The 14,140-nt window shown below is 38.1% G+C and overlaps 2 protein-coding genes and 1 long non-coding RNA gene across 3 annotated transcripts in view; 2 read left to right on the top strand and 1 right to left on the bottom strand.

Moving 5' to 3' along the window:
* The window catches only part of LOC109545063 (DNA topoisomerase 2-binding protein 1), a 12,656-nt gene extending 5,138 nt beyond the window's left edge, over positions 1-7,518 (bottom strand). Inside the window, exon 1 of the mRNA XM_019915556.2 lies at positions 7,365-7,518. The gene's annotated coding sequence lies outside the window, so the exon portion shown is untranslated. The remainder of the gene's footprint in view (positions 1-7,364) is intronic.
* Positions 7,519-7,784: 266 nt separating this feature from the next.
* LOC125504537 lies at positions 7,785-8,323 on the top strand. The gene is made up of 2 exons (XR_007281558.1): positions 7,785-8,023; positions 8,081-8,323. It is a non-coding gene; the product is annotated as an uncharacterized LOC125504537 (long non-coding RNA).
* Positions 8,324-8,806: 483 nt separating this feature from the next.
* Positions 8,807-14,140, top strand: part of LOC109545066 (macro domain-containing protein CT2219) — a 12,107-nt gene continuing 6,773 nt past the window's right edge. The window contains exon 1 of the mRNA XM_019915558.2: positions 8,807-9,247. Coding sequence (XP_019771117.2) covers positions 8,927-9,247 — 321 coding nt within the window. The 5' untranslated portion in view covers positions 8,807-8,926. The remainder of the gene's footprint in view (positions 9,248-14,140) is intronic.

Raw genomic sequence — 14,140 nt, 5'->3', positions numbered from 1 at the left:
GACTGCATTCAGTTCATTTTGTTTCTTTTTACTTTAATTGCGATTCACAGTCGGACCTGAGTGATTTCCTTATTTATTTTGGTACCCCTTTACTGTGGATTTTTTTTATGATCACGACCGATCCCCATTGGAAGACATGCGAGGCCACTGACTGAAGTGATCACTCCAGCGGGTCCCCCTCAGTGTTCTTCCCCTTCTCCATCCAGTCTTGATTCAGGTTAAGGTATCCATAGATTAAGGGTGCTACCAAAAATATCCGAGTGATACACTCTAAGTAAATTTATATATTTTTTTTTACCTTTATTACTCTCAGTAAAATTGTTAAATTGCTCAAATACATTAGTTGTGCAGTTGAATTTGAGTGTGCATAATTTTGTATTGTCCATTGAGCGTTCCAAAAATTGTTCACTAGCCGCAAAATACTAGCTCTTGCTCTAACTCACGCCCGAGATAAAATAAATATAGTTGGAAGTAAAATTCATAACAATGTTTTCCTTTTTCGTTCAAATTACCTAAATCGGGGGTCGGTGGTACAAATTATTTCAAAATAAAATCAGTGGCTAAGATTGAAGAAAACATTGAAGCTGCCTTTCTACACCGAAATGACCAGGGAGATGTGGATTTAATAAGAGGCTTAATTTTACACGACATCTTTGACCCGCCTGTTGTTGCAAACCGAAGAGCTATTTTTAATTTAGAAAATATTGACCCCAGAGATTGCCTTATCAATTTTAGGTTTCAGAAGGAACATATTCCAAATATATTAAATAAAAATTCAAAATCAAATAGTTAGCTCATGGGTTAGAAGTTAGAACCTGTTCGTACGATGTTAGTAGTGTGCCAAAGTTCAAATTCGCCCAAACAATTTTCACATAAAATCCGTAATTACGCAATAATGGCGTAAATTAATCAATGGAAGTCTTATTCAAATTTACAATACATTTCTTATTCTATTACAGTCGCTTATTTTATAAATAAAATTAAAAATAAGTCAAATATGTCAACACCGTCGATCTGCTTTTTAACGTGATGCTTATTAACGTTACCGCTACTCGTACGTAAATAGAGGAACACGTTATCCTCTAATAACGTAAATGGTTATTTCTTTACTAATGAGCATGCTTAAAATAACGGATAACGTAAAATGTGTTGCAATTAAGGGGCCTAAAAACTCCCTATTACTTACGTAAAATTGCTTATTGATCGACAGTGTTTGTACCCGTTCTGTTTGTCCAAAAACAAGGTGAGTGTGTCTCATAGAGTAGCCCTTTTGACTGTAGCTGAATATATACATTTGAGTCCGAATATAACGAACATGAAAAATGAACTTTCGAAATATGCTAGTGAGAAAATCTGAGGAAAAAAAATAGTTCTTGCTACTGCAATCTTATTAATTGCCAGTGCCCTACAGCCTAAAAAATCCTGTGCAAGACAAAGGCAATGGTGGGTTAAACCATGGATAAATAAGCATAAAGGGCACATACATTTACTGGATGGATGAGTTTTAAAAAACTTTTGATAAGGAATTCTCCTCATGTGACTAAGCAAAGCATAACAAGAAAATGCACCAGTGCTCTGGATAAATTAATAATTACTTTGAGATACTTGGCAACTGGAGAAAGCTTTAGAAATCTCATGTATAATTTTCGCATCCATGAGAGTACGATTTCTTTATTTATCCCTGTTGTCCTAAAGGCAATTTATGAAGAATTAAAAGACAATTATTTGAAGGTAAATATAATATTACATATGCAGTTCCATTGCAAATTAGATAGTTACTTATTTGATGTTAGTAGCTTTACTTACTTTGTTACTCATCAATCAATGTTTTGTAGGTCCCTGATATATCGGCAGAATGGTTGGAAATTGTAAGAAGTTTTCAAGAAAAATGGAACATGCCGACGTTCGAAAAACACATCGTTATAAAAGCACCTGTTGACTGGGTCTCCGTTCTTTAATTACAAGCAACGACACAGCATTGTTTTGCTTGCTATTGCATTGTCTGATGGTGGAGTTTTTTGGGAGAGTGATTTGTCCAAAGCCCTAGCTCGAAATTGCCTTACTATGCCTGAAGATCATGCACTTCCTGGGAGAACAATGCATGTACCGTTCGTAACTTTTGCCGACACTGCTTTTACATTATCAGAGAAGATTTTAAAGCCACATTCATTCAAAGGAATGTCCAAAGCACAGCGAGTTTTCAATTATAAACTAAGCAGGGCAGGGAGGGTACTTAAAAATGCATTTGTAATTTTAGCTAGTCGGTTTCTAATTTTCCTGACTACAATTCCTCTAAGTCCTGAAAAGACCACTTTAATTCTTCAAGCAAGCTGTGCGTTGCATAATTTTTTGCTAAAAGAAAATAACTCTCAATACACCTCAAACAATCAAGAGGAGGTAAGCAACCAGTCGATAGGAACATATACGGTTTAAACAAACAGTATGGGAATAAACCGAGACGTGTAGCATTACGCATTAGAGAATAGTTTAGAGAATATGTAAATACAACTGGAAAAGTACCTTGGCGGGACAGTCTTATTTAATCTAATGCATTGCGAATACCTTACTGATATAATGAAAACTAATATTATTAAGTAAATAGTATAATACTGTTTGTATAGGCAATTCAAATATTTAATAATTTTTGTTCCGACATGCTTTCTTTGCTTCATATACGTCCAATCCGTTCAATGCACAAGATGTCAAAGATATGGGCACACAAAAGGGTTCTGTAACAGACCACACCGATGTGTAAAATGCTTAGAACATGACACAACCACTTGCAAGAAAAGCAGAGGGACACCAGCAACATGCGTCCTTTGTAGCGGACAACACTCAGCAAACTACAAAAGATGTACAGTCTATAAAGAGATACAGAAACCCAAAAATTACACAACAAAAAACGGAAATCCAAGATTTGACATTAATGAAACTAGAACCATCAACCCAGAACCCAACGATCATCAACTACCATCCCAGAACCCCATTAATAGAAGACTTTTAGCAACCGGAAACGACCCTCGAAACTATGCACTAGTGATAAAGGGAACTCCTCCAGCCAACAATACTACAAATGCAGACGACATCGCCCAGGCATTCAACAGACTCGAAAACACACTAATCAAACACGCTGAACAACTATCCACCTTGCTCAATCTACTAACCACGCTATTAACAAAAATCTCCAACGGGCCGTAACACCCTACACGCACTCTGGAATGCCAACATCAAAAAGAAGTGGAAGTCTTTCTAAAGACCAACAATATTGATATTCTTCTTGTGTCCGAATCACACTTTACAAACAAATCGTACTTCAAAGTGTCCGGATACTACATCACATACGATAGAAAACATCCAGACGGAACTTCCCATGGAGGAACAGTATGAACAATAAAAAATACCATTAAGCATTACGAATCTGACAAGTTTCAACATGATTATCCACAAGCGACCGCTGTGATGTGACATGTTGTGATGGCGATGAAACAACAATGGTTGTTTATGAATCACTATATCAGCAATTTACTACCCTCCAAGAAACATCCTCAACTACGATATTCTGGGCAAGTTCTCCAAAACACTAGGACCGGAAATTCATTGCCAGAGGCCACTACAACGCTAAACATACTTCATGAAGATCCAGATTCATCCAGAGGAAAAGCACTCCATAATTATATTACGAACAAAAACTTCAACCCAATATCCACAGGGCAGCCTACATACTGGCCTAGTGTCCCACAAAAATACCAGACCTACTAGATTTCTTCGAACGATAAGGATAAACACAAACTACTACCACGCTCAAACCAATTGCAAACTATTTTCCGATCACTCTGTCGTAGAACTGTTTGTTAGGTAAAAATATTTTGAAGTTCCAACCTCGGCTCTACAACCATAAAACCAACTGGATATCAATTAGTCAGCACTAGAAGTGTGATAAACGGTTATTTTTCTGTAACGGGTTCTAGTTCCAGCATTGTAATAGGTTTCAAAATGCGGTTCCAAAAGGAACATGTTACATTTTAAATTCTTCATTAAAAATGCACAATGATGATGATAGTAGAAATAGTGATGATATATAATGATTTCCTTTATTAAAAACATAGTTCTTAATATTGGTAAACTTAAAATTAAATATTATAAAATCAAATACAAAACATAGGTCCGAGGTAACTACTTAAAGAACAAAAAACTGATAATAATAAAACTAGAGTGATTAAATAAAATAGACGGCTTATATATGAAAATGTTTAAAAATCCCATTTGTTGTTGAATTTATATTTTAAAATGGCCAGCTTTCTTAAGTGCAGGTGCACATTCTGCTTAAAACGCTTGTTATTTTACATTTCAACTGTGATGGAATTTATGTATTAGACTCTTAGTTTGCTCATAGCTCATATGCAATTGCAAATTCTGCTTAGTTTGCTGGTAATGGTCATATAACTCCCGAGCTAAGTTTTTTGAGAGAAATTTATTTTTTAAAGATTTATTACAGAATATCAGAAAACTAAATACTTATATTTAGGCGATTTATATCATCGCAGCAATTAAACAAATTTTCGCTGCTTCGTGGCGAATTGAACAGTAGCTCTTATAAACGAAAAGTGATCCACAATCATCAAGGCAAGGCGCAATTACACACAACATATTTTCCGTTGACGAATGGTTTCTGAAACTGCTGCAACTGCATAGAGCGCTCGACTATGTCGCATTGGTTCTGTGCTGACGCGAGCCACTTTTTCAGGTTTATGAGACGGTTCCAAAAACAACCTTTAAATCGGCAAACGGCTGCAGCTGTTGCGAAGTGCGCAAAACGGTTTCTGTTTCATGAGACGGTTTCAAAAAGAACGGTTTATGTCGGCAAACGGCTACAGCTGGATAGATCGCTCGACGTTGTCGCATCGGTTCTGTGCTGGTGCGTACCGCTGTTACAGTTTTATGAGACGGTCCTAAAAACAATCTGTAAATCAGCAAACGGCTACAGCTGATGCGAAGTACGCACAACGGTTTCTATTTTATAAGACGGTTCCAAAAACAACGGTGTAAATCGGCAAACGGCTGCAGCTGGATAGATTGCTCGACGGTTTCGCATCGGTTCTGTACTGCAAAGTGCGCACCGCTGTTTCGGTTTTATGACACGGTTCCAAAAGAAAACGGTTAAATCGGCTAGCAGTAACTACGGTTCAAGTTTACACGTTTGGCACACTGTTATTTTAGCGGTTACGTTAAATACCGACCATCCCTAGTCAGCACATGGAACAAAACATCGACCTCAAAAACCAAGAAGAAATCGACAAAGCAATAGAGACATTAAATATGCAAATCCACAGAACAATGTGAATAGCAAAAAGGCGAAAAGCGACGCCGAAAAATTCCAACTATTTGCAAACCATCTGGCAAATACATTCAACCTTACCCATCAACAGCAGATAAAATATGGGAAAACCAAATAACATCGTTTCTATCTGTACCACTACCAGGACACGATTTGATGGAGGTTCAAAGGTTAATTATGTCTCTGAAAAACAAAAAGGCACCAGGACACGATTTGATCACAGCGGAAATACTGAAAAAGTTAGGGGCAAAAACTCTAACTTACATCAACTCAATATTTAACGCAATTCTCAGAACCAACTGTTTTCCAGGGCAATGCTSCAGRGCAATTGAAAGACTCACAAATAAAAATAATCATAAAACCTGGAAAACCAAGTGAACAACCGGATTCGCACCTACCATTAGCCTCGTCCTGATATTATCCAAAGTTAAATAACTCGTCCTGATATTATCTAAAAAAGAAAAGCTACTACTAACAAGACACAAAGAAAAGGAAGAAGATATAACTGATCCCAAACCACCAATTTGGATTTCGAAACAACCACTCGACAATAGAACAAACTCATAGTTTTGTCAAAGAAATAGACAAAAGTTTAGAGAGTAACACGTACTGCCCTGCAGCCTTCATTGACGTTCGCCAAGCATTCGATAAAGTTTGGCACACTGGGCTACTATACAAAATCAAAACACAACCCCTTGAATTCTAGCTGCTGATCAAAACATATCTAAATAACGGGACGGCGCAGGTAAACATCAATAATGAACTTTCGTCACATTTCAAAATAGAATCCGGAACAGTTCTTGGACCACTTCTCCATCCTGTATACACAGTTGACCTACCACAGAATGAAAATGTCACAACAGTAACATTCGCTGATGATACAGATATACGAACATCAGACCACAACCCAATTAACGCATCACAAAAACTGCAAACACCAATCAACAAAATGGAAGAGTGACTAACCAAGTTGCAAAAATTCCAGTCAAAAACCTTACGATACATGACACCATGATGCGTGAGAAACGACACTCTGCATGGGGATATATGCATGTTGTTGCAAATATCCTAACCATAATCCACTGACTAACCCAAATCCACTGACAGTCAACAGACTCCAAAAAATACCGAAAAAGAGGCCCAAGGACCATCCGACATCTGCAATAGATTCCAGCCAGAATAATCAGAATCACGCTCTGCCATACGCATCAAATTGAAGACAAGCCCAGAGGTCGTTTATTGTAATACACCTTGTTACATGTGAACAAAACCAAGCAACAGTAAAAGCAGGCCGATTGTAGATAGTTAATAACAAAAAAAACTAAAATAAAGAGTATAAAAATATTATAACAAGGATGAAAATCAAAAGCAGTGTCTTTTACGAGTTGTGAATGATTATCGTCAAAGTTATCCAGATTGTAAGGATTTGTAATTATCCAGATTGTAAGCAATCACCAAAACAAAGCACTGTTTACTATTAAAATTGTAGTTATTCCTCAATTAATATTGTCAGTATTTTATTCAATGGACTAATAAATGGTTTCTTCTATTGAAGACAAGATGGCAATATATGTATTAAGTATGTACTTACTATATAATAGATATACACAATTTGCTAACGAAGGCTATTGAACTGAGCAATGCTACTTCGATGTATCAACAGGTAACTGTAAGAACTTAGCTTGTGTAAAAAAGTAAGTAACTTGTGGAAAAAAATATACTGCATAAGCATTACAGTTTTATTCTTTTAGTTTTGAATGTTGAACCAATTCACAATTAGACTGTCGGTGAATGTCGGTCTATTGCTCAGCTTTGATTTTATTGTTATTGGGATGCCTGCATGTTACAGATACATCATTATGTGTATGATGTATTTCATAAATGAAACTAGGGCTCTATATTTACCTCAAGAGAAACTTAGGAACTTAACAAAACACACGGAAAGCGAACATGATTAGGGTTGATCCATAAAGATCTGATAGAGTATGCAACACCATCAAAACATATTATCTTAAAAAAGCACACTTACCTTCAAACACCGGAAAACCACTGAAACACAATCGTTTTAACCACATAAAAGAAGATATTAAGATGTTTGAAACTTTCTAATTCCAGTTTAAAATGAATAACTGTTAGACTCAAAACATTTATTAATAATACAATGACATTTGACATTATAACTGACAGACGGAGACGAACTGAGTTCGCGGGATCTAAAGTGCAGATGCCTCCTGGTGGCTGAAAACGTAACTACAAAGTAAGTAATAATTTGACACTTCTTCACATTGGGGTTTACGTCTGATTGTAATTTGTTTTGCTTTGCCCTAATCAACATTTGTAAGATTTTAAAGAAATAGAAACAGATCGAAGTGTGTAAGTATTGTTTTATATTATACATGTCACCAACTCCATTAAAAAAGTCTCAATTGTCACTCGACAATGACGACCATGTGACGTTTCGCAGCGCCATCATCGGTGGTTGAACTGGCGAATACGCGCTATCTGTGATGTCGTCATGACATTAGATATATTTTGCTGTTCGTCAGGTTTTTTTTTATCAAAACATTGTACCTTTTTCATCGGTATTTGTGGATTTTCCGGCTTTGTGTGCCTTTAACGTGTTCGATATATGTGTAAAGATCAATTTATTGGTGTGGTATGTGGATTGCAACATCTCAAATAGTTTATGTAAAACCTTTAACTGAGGTGCTCTGAAATAAATCGATTTAACTTTGTCATTTTTAGGTTATCTTTAGAGCATCAAGAATATTTAGTGGTTTTCAACTGTTGAATTATATTTTCGGGCAAAAAGTGCGAGATACATAAACAAAAAATAGCTAAATTGATTTATGCATATTTATCTGGAATGCTATCTCGAAACTGACAACTGCAAACAAATGGGCTTGGACCAGGTTCCCGTTGCTTCCGAAATGTATTTAAAAAATTCTGCCACTGCATAAAAAGATAAATATTACCTTATTAAAAGTATCCATTTATTTATTTTCTTAATTATCTTATAAATTATATTAGGTTTGTTCGGTCACAGAAATACGGCTTTGTTGCTTATAAATACACTACAATAAAAAGAAATTCCGAAAAAAAATATTTTGCTAGTTAATGGGCCTTCAAATCTGATCAAACTGGGGTCATGCGAAAACGCTATGTGAGTGTTCAGGACACGTTCCGCCTGCACGTATCCCGTGTTTTCATTTAACTCGGATTAACTTATGTATAGTTACCACGTGGTCTGTTTTTTTGTGGAATATTGTGAGAAAATGACCGTTAAATTTATAAAATTTCAAAATCAGCGACCTCTTGCGATGCAAATAAAAAGCATCAAGTGTAGTGGGTTCATCCTTTGAATATGAAACTAACTAAATAAGTTAGTATTTTACTAACTAAATCAGTTAGTTTTATATGCAAAGGGTTCATCAGTCTTTATCTATGCGGTTCACAACGCAGGAGCTAAATTATTTACTTCGTAGCTACCAGAGGCGCGATGTTGCCGACAAACGATTGACATTACGAAGAGTCGCTATGTTATAAGTCGTGTTCTGTAACACTTCTGTAAACAGATTATCAAACTATTCTATGGTTAGAACTTTAGCTGGCAATATTTTAACCCGGTGTTTTCGTCAGAAATATTCAATTCTGTTTTCTTCCAAAGTAAGCAAGATGTCAACTGAGTTGAATTGGAAATCCGAAAAGTCTAAGTACCTCACAACATATCAGACTAGAAATAGAGATGACTGGATTCCTCTTCAAGGACTTAAAACCTGGAAACAGTATGCTCAAGACAAGGACTTGCCACATCCTGCAGCTCCACTAGCTGGTAATATTATCGATAACACCAATAATGAAAGTTTATCAGACAAAATTTCCATATTTAATGGTGATATCACAAACTTGAAGGTAAGCAGATATTGCTGTCGTGATTCTTACGGATGGTTTATTTTAAACGGTTGATTGTGTCGTTTGTGTTTCTCCGATTTTTCTTTTTTACCTTGAAGGACACTTTAAATTAAACATTCCTGGATGGTCCATAAATTAAACAAAAAAACACTTTCAAAGTTTTGAAATTTGCTTTTCCAAAACCACCTATTTATGCACGAAATTGAGATTCTCCTGTGCTATTTGCTGCTAAATCGTGTTTTAGGTATCAACAATTCATAACTCCACATGCAAAATTGTCGCTAAGATGAATAATAATTGTATTTTTCGCAAAAGTTTGATCATGTTTTGTAACATTGCCAATTGATTGAGGTTAGATAGTGCGTAGATAGCCGATTAAGATGGATTTACAAACTCTGCAGTTAAACATAAGAACTTCCATGATAAAAACAAAAACAGTCTACGAGATCCAGAACATAATCCAGAATACGTCAGCTGAACAGCTGATGCGATTTGATTGATGACAGGGGCTGCGAGGGTGGTGCATGCGCAGTTCATGGAATGGTGTCCTACGCCGCTGAAATTTTGACTAAAATGGTGATTTTTCTCAAACTTTGTGACTGTTCTTTGGATTAATTTATGGATCATCCAGGATTTTTTTACGCTGAAACTGCTTTATTTAAACTGGTCTTGAACGAAACAATCACCTTAAGCGGCGAAATTCAAACGTGTTCAATGAAACTTGCCATTGGATTAAAGTCTCGTTCAGACGGTGACATTCTAATTCCGTGACAGCTTTCGACATTCGATGTCACGCCGCTAGCTGTTCACAGTCTGCAGTTTGCAGTAGCATGTGTTAGTATAAGTAATTATTTTGAAATTGAGGCAGAAATTAAAAAAATCGAGTATATATGAGACAGTGGATTATGCGTAGAAGCAAACTAGGGGCATCAGAAACTCTAAGGGAATTGCAATTAGAAAACCCAAAGTATTTTATACCAGTGTAGTTTTGGCTTATACATTTCATTAGCACCTGAGCCAGTCATCATCGTTTTTTTTTTACTTTCGTTGATATGCAGCGGGCCATCTTCGGAAATGTTAGTGTCGTGATCTCGGTACAAGGGCCGCTGGAGGGTCCAGCTCTTCCAAAATTCAGGAACGCGGGTGAAAATCCGGTGGAGTCGTGCCTGGAACTGTTGATGGCAAATACATGTTTGGACAAGTTTGTATCCCATTTTCGGTGATTTTCGTCTCCAAATTGGGCAATCATAACTTTAATCGTTTTGTTAGTGCGTTCTACTGGATTCGTCTGCGGAGTGTAGACTGGGGTCAGATGCTAGCTGATTTCCATATCCTGTAGAAGCTCTTTAAACGGTCATCCGGTGTATTGAGTGCCATTATCGGCCAGGACGGTGTGCAGGCACCCGAATTTTGTGACTATCTGGTCGAGCTGGCTGGTAGTTCGCACAATAACAATTCGACTTCGCGTATTGTCCGGGAGAAAGATATGACGTCGGTAATGTCGCTCTTGCGGACATGCTGGCGATACTCTGGCATCAGATTTCGGTATAGCCACTGCAGTTCTTGCTCTTGGTTCATGTTACCATGTCTTCGGATGAGTGTCTGGAGCTCGGTGATATAACGAGAGGCCGGTTCATTTGGCCTCTGCAGTCGTCGGCTAATTTCCATCTCCAGGTCGGCAGCATAGTTGACGGGAAAGATGAAGCTTCGGAAATCTTGGATAAAGTCCGTCCAGGTGTGCCAATGAGTGTGGTTATTACGGTACCAAAGGGAGGCGTCACCCTGCAGGATCTCTGGCATGTGCGGCAACAACCGGTTTATTTGGATGCCCTGAGCTGTGAATATCTCTTGCAACCTTTCGATAAATGTAACTGAATCCGTCTTTCCATCAAAGTGCACGTTCCATTTATATACCTTCAACGGAGACGATGCCGGCGAGTATCCGGATCCTGAGGCCATGGGTGAAGGTATCGAGAGTGAATAGCGATGATGGGCAAAGCTGTGGTAACTCTCGGCAGTGAAACAGCAAACGTGGCAAATGCAGTTGCAGTAGTTGGTGGTCCAGGTGCTGGAAGCGCAACATCTGAGGTCGTCGTCGGCGCTGGGGTAGCCTTTCCTAGGAGTATGAAATTTGTTAGCCGCCTCTTCAGAGTGTCGACAGTGCCAGTAATGTCCAAATTAAACTTGCGGAGCTCGGTGATTAGCTCCTCCTTTTTGAGTGCATACACCCAACTCACACGGACATCATCACAGTTTTATCAAAAGCGCCACTACTACTCAAGATTGGAGGTGATTGGCTGATTTGCGGTTTCTATGGTTAGGGATCCGGTTGCAGTACCGCAGTTTAAGCGCCACTTAAACCAGTGAAGTAAGTAAGTGGCACTTAGCCGTACTCGCGCTTCGGCTTAGAAATAAGTGGGACCTATACGCAAGCGTCGCGGGTGGGTTGACGGGTTACAAATATATACATAACCAAAAACACACTGTTGAAATCACGTTTTGGTTCATTCTTGTTCGGCGGATATCTGATAGGGTAAATCATGGCGTTCTTTATGAATTCTTTAATATGGGACGATGAGGACGATATAGATGAATTGGAGATGATTGAATTTGGCGTGCCAAGGCGGATTAACAATCGTGCAAATCTTTTTCATGATTTGGATGATTACACATTTTTTAAAAAGTTTCGACTAACCAAAGAGACTCTAATGGTACAATTAATATATTTATATAAAAACACCAATTCTATTTTTTTCTTTTATTCGGATTTATTTTTTTTATTCGGCTTCCTTAAGAGCAATGTCTAATTGTAAGCATTTTACTTTTAGAGCATGCTCTGCTTCTTCTCGCTCTCTTTTACGGTCTGCCGCTTTCATTTCTGACTTCTCTAATAATTTAATTACAAGGGTCCTGGGAAGGTGTAAATGCTGCACCACCGCCGGTCTGTATTATCGATTTTTTTTTCCTTGGGACACAGCCATTCGGGACTTCTTTTTTTTTATTTTCGTAGGAATTCCGCAAAGATTATTTACTGCGGAAGACTTTACTTGGTGACGAGGCGTTGAAATCGGCAGCGATCTTACTCCAGGCATTATTTTTTTCTCTCCACGTGCACGAGTCAGTTTTCTTGTTTTCGATTATCCCTTTATAGTCTCGGCATATTTCTAATATCCGATATTTCTCCTAATTGGTATAATTGGGAGTGCGTATTCTTTATGGTAATTTAGTATTTTCCGATTTCATTGGGTATTCTATTTAATTTAATTTTTTCGCACTGAAAACACACTACACAGATTTACACGCTTTCAATCGTCTTCAAAAGTAAAGTCCAACGGATAGATAAAGACGAGTAGTCGAAAGTCCAACGATCGTTTTCTCGCAGACGTTTCGGTCAGAAGCTTTCAAATTAAGCAGGTAAGAAATCCCCTAAAATTATCGAAAATCCCTGAACTAGGTGGAACTTAGTTAAGCGGATGATAAAGTTGGACGGTGCAGCAGATTTAGTGTCGGATAAGTATTTAAGTGACGCTTATGATGAAGACGGTGCAGTTGGCCCTGAGAGTCGGTTGAACGTCCTGGTTGCTTTGCTTCTCGGTTTTCTTCTCCATAGTTAATCAACGGAATGCAATAGACAATCAACACAGGTGAAACTCGGCGAAGCAAGTGATTCAGAGCTGATGGAAGCTCGATATGAAAATTGGAGATGAATGCGGGTGGAAATAAATGCAGGAAAAAATAAATACGGATAAAAATAAATGCAGGCAGAAGTTTGGTACAGGTGTCAGAAAAAGTCGATGCAGCTGAATGCAGGTGCAAATAAATACTGAATGCGATGAAAATCGATGCAGGTGGGTTAAAATTTCGGTTTTAAGGGCAGACCATTTGGTCAGGTCGGGTTTCGGCCTAGGAGTCTCTTTTCTCTGTGTTGCTGACTATTCCGCTAGAGCTAGTTCGTCGGAACTTTTGCTCTTTTGTGCGTGCCTTTAAAGGCTTATTTGAGTTTGAATTTGTCGAAATTGACTAGGTAATTTTGAGAATGCCGCCCAAGCATTGCTTGCCCTATGTACCTCTGGCTAGGTTTGCTGAGGGGAAGAAATGATAGGGGGGGAGGGGAGAAAGGGTTTCGAGGTATAAGGGTGGTGTGGGGGTAAAATCCAGTTAAGGGGGGTCATGATGGATTTTTGGCCTTGGTTATTTTGAGGTGGGGTGATTTTAAATGTGTCTTGGATTAGTGGGTTTGAATGATTGAGGACTTTGGCTTTGAATTTGGAGTGCTTTTTGGTGAGGAATTCCTGTATGGTGTCCATTTTCAAGTCTTTGTATATGTTCTTGTTACGTATGTACCAGGGAGCTCTGCAGATGTTACGAAGGATTTTGTTTTGTACAGTTTGTATTTTATTTATGTTGGTTTTGCAGGTCGTGATGAAAGCTGAGGCGCCGTAAAGGAGCTGTGGTCGAATAATTTGTTTGTATAGGAGAAGTTTGTTTTTGATGGTAAGTTTGCTGTTTCGGTTTAGAAGGGGGTGGAGGGTTGTGCGTGCTGCTCTTGCTTTAGTGATTTTGCCTTTGATGTGTTCGGTGAATGTTAGTTTTTTGACGAGTAAGATGCCTAAGTATTTTGCTGATTTGGACCAGGCGATGTTTTCGTTATGTAGGTAGAGTGATGTGTTTAACTTTGTCTGTGGGTTTTGTGGTTACCATAAGTGTTTGGGTTTTTTCCGCGTTGATTTTAATTTTCCAAGTGTCTGTCCAGTCTGTGAGTTTGTCTAAGTGTCTTTGGAGTTTGAGAGGAATCTATTTTGGGTTTTTGGCTGTAAAGTAGAGACAGGTGTCGTCTGCAAACAGGGCAATTTTGGTGTCTGGGTATTTTGGGATGTCGGCTGTGTAGGTGTT

Source organism: Dendroctonus ponderosae, unplaced genomic scaffold, assembly GCF_020466585.1.
Source record: "Dendroctonus ponderosae isolate FM_Combo_2020 unplaced genomic scaffold, Dpon_F_20191213v2 Dpon_F_20191213_5, whole genome shotgun sequence".
NCBI lineage: Eukaryota > Metazoa > Arthropoda > Insecta > Coleoptera > Curculionidae > Dendroctonus > Dendroctonus ponderosae.
Note: the sequence above shows the minus strand (reverse complement) of the source record. Positions and strands in the feature narration are given on the sequence as shown.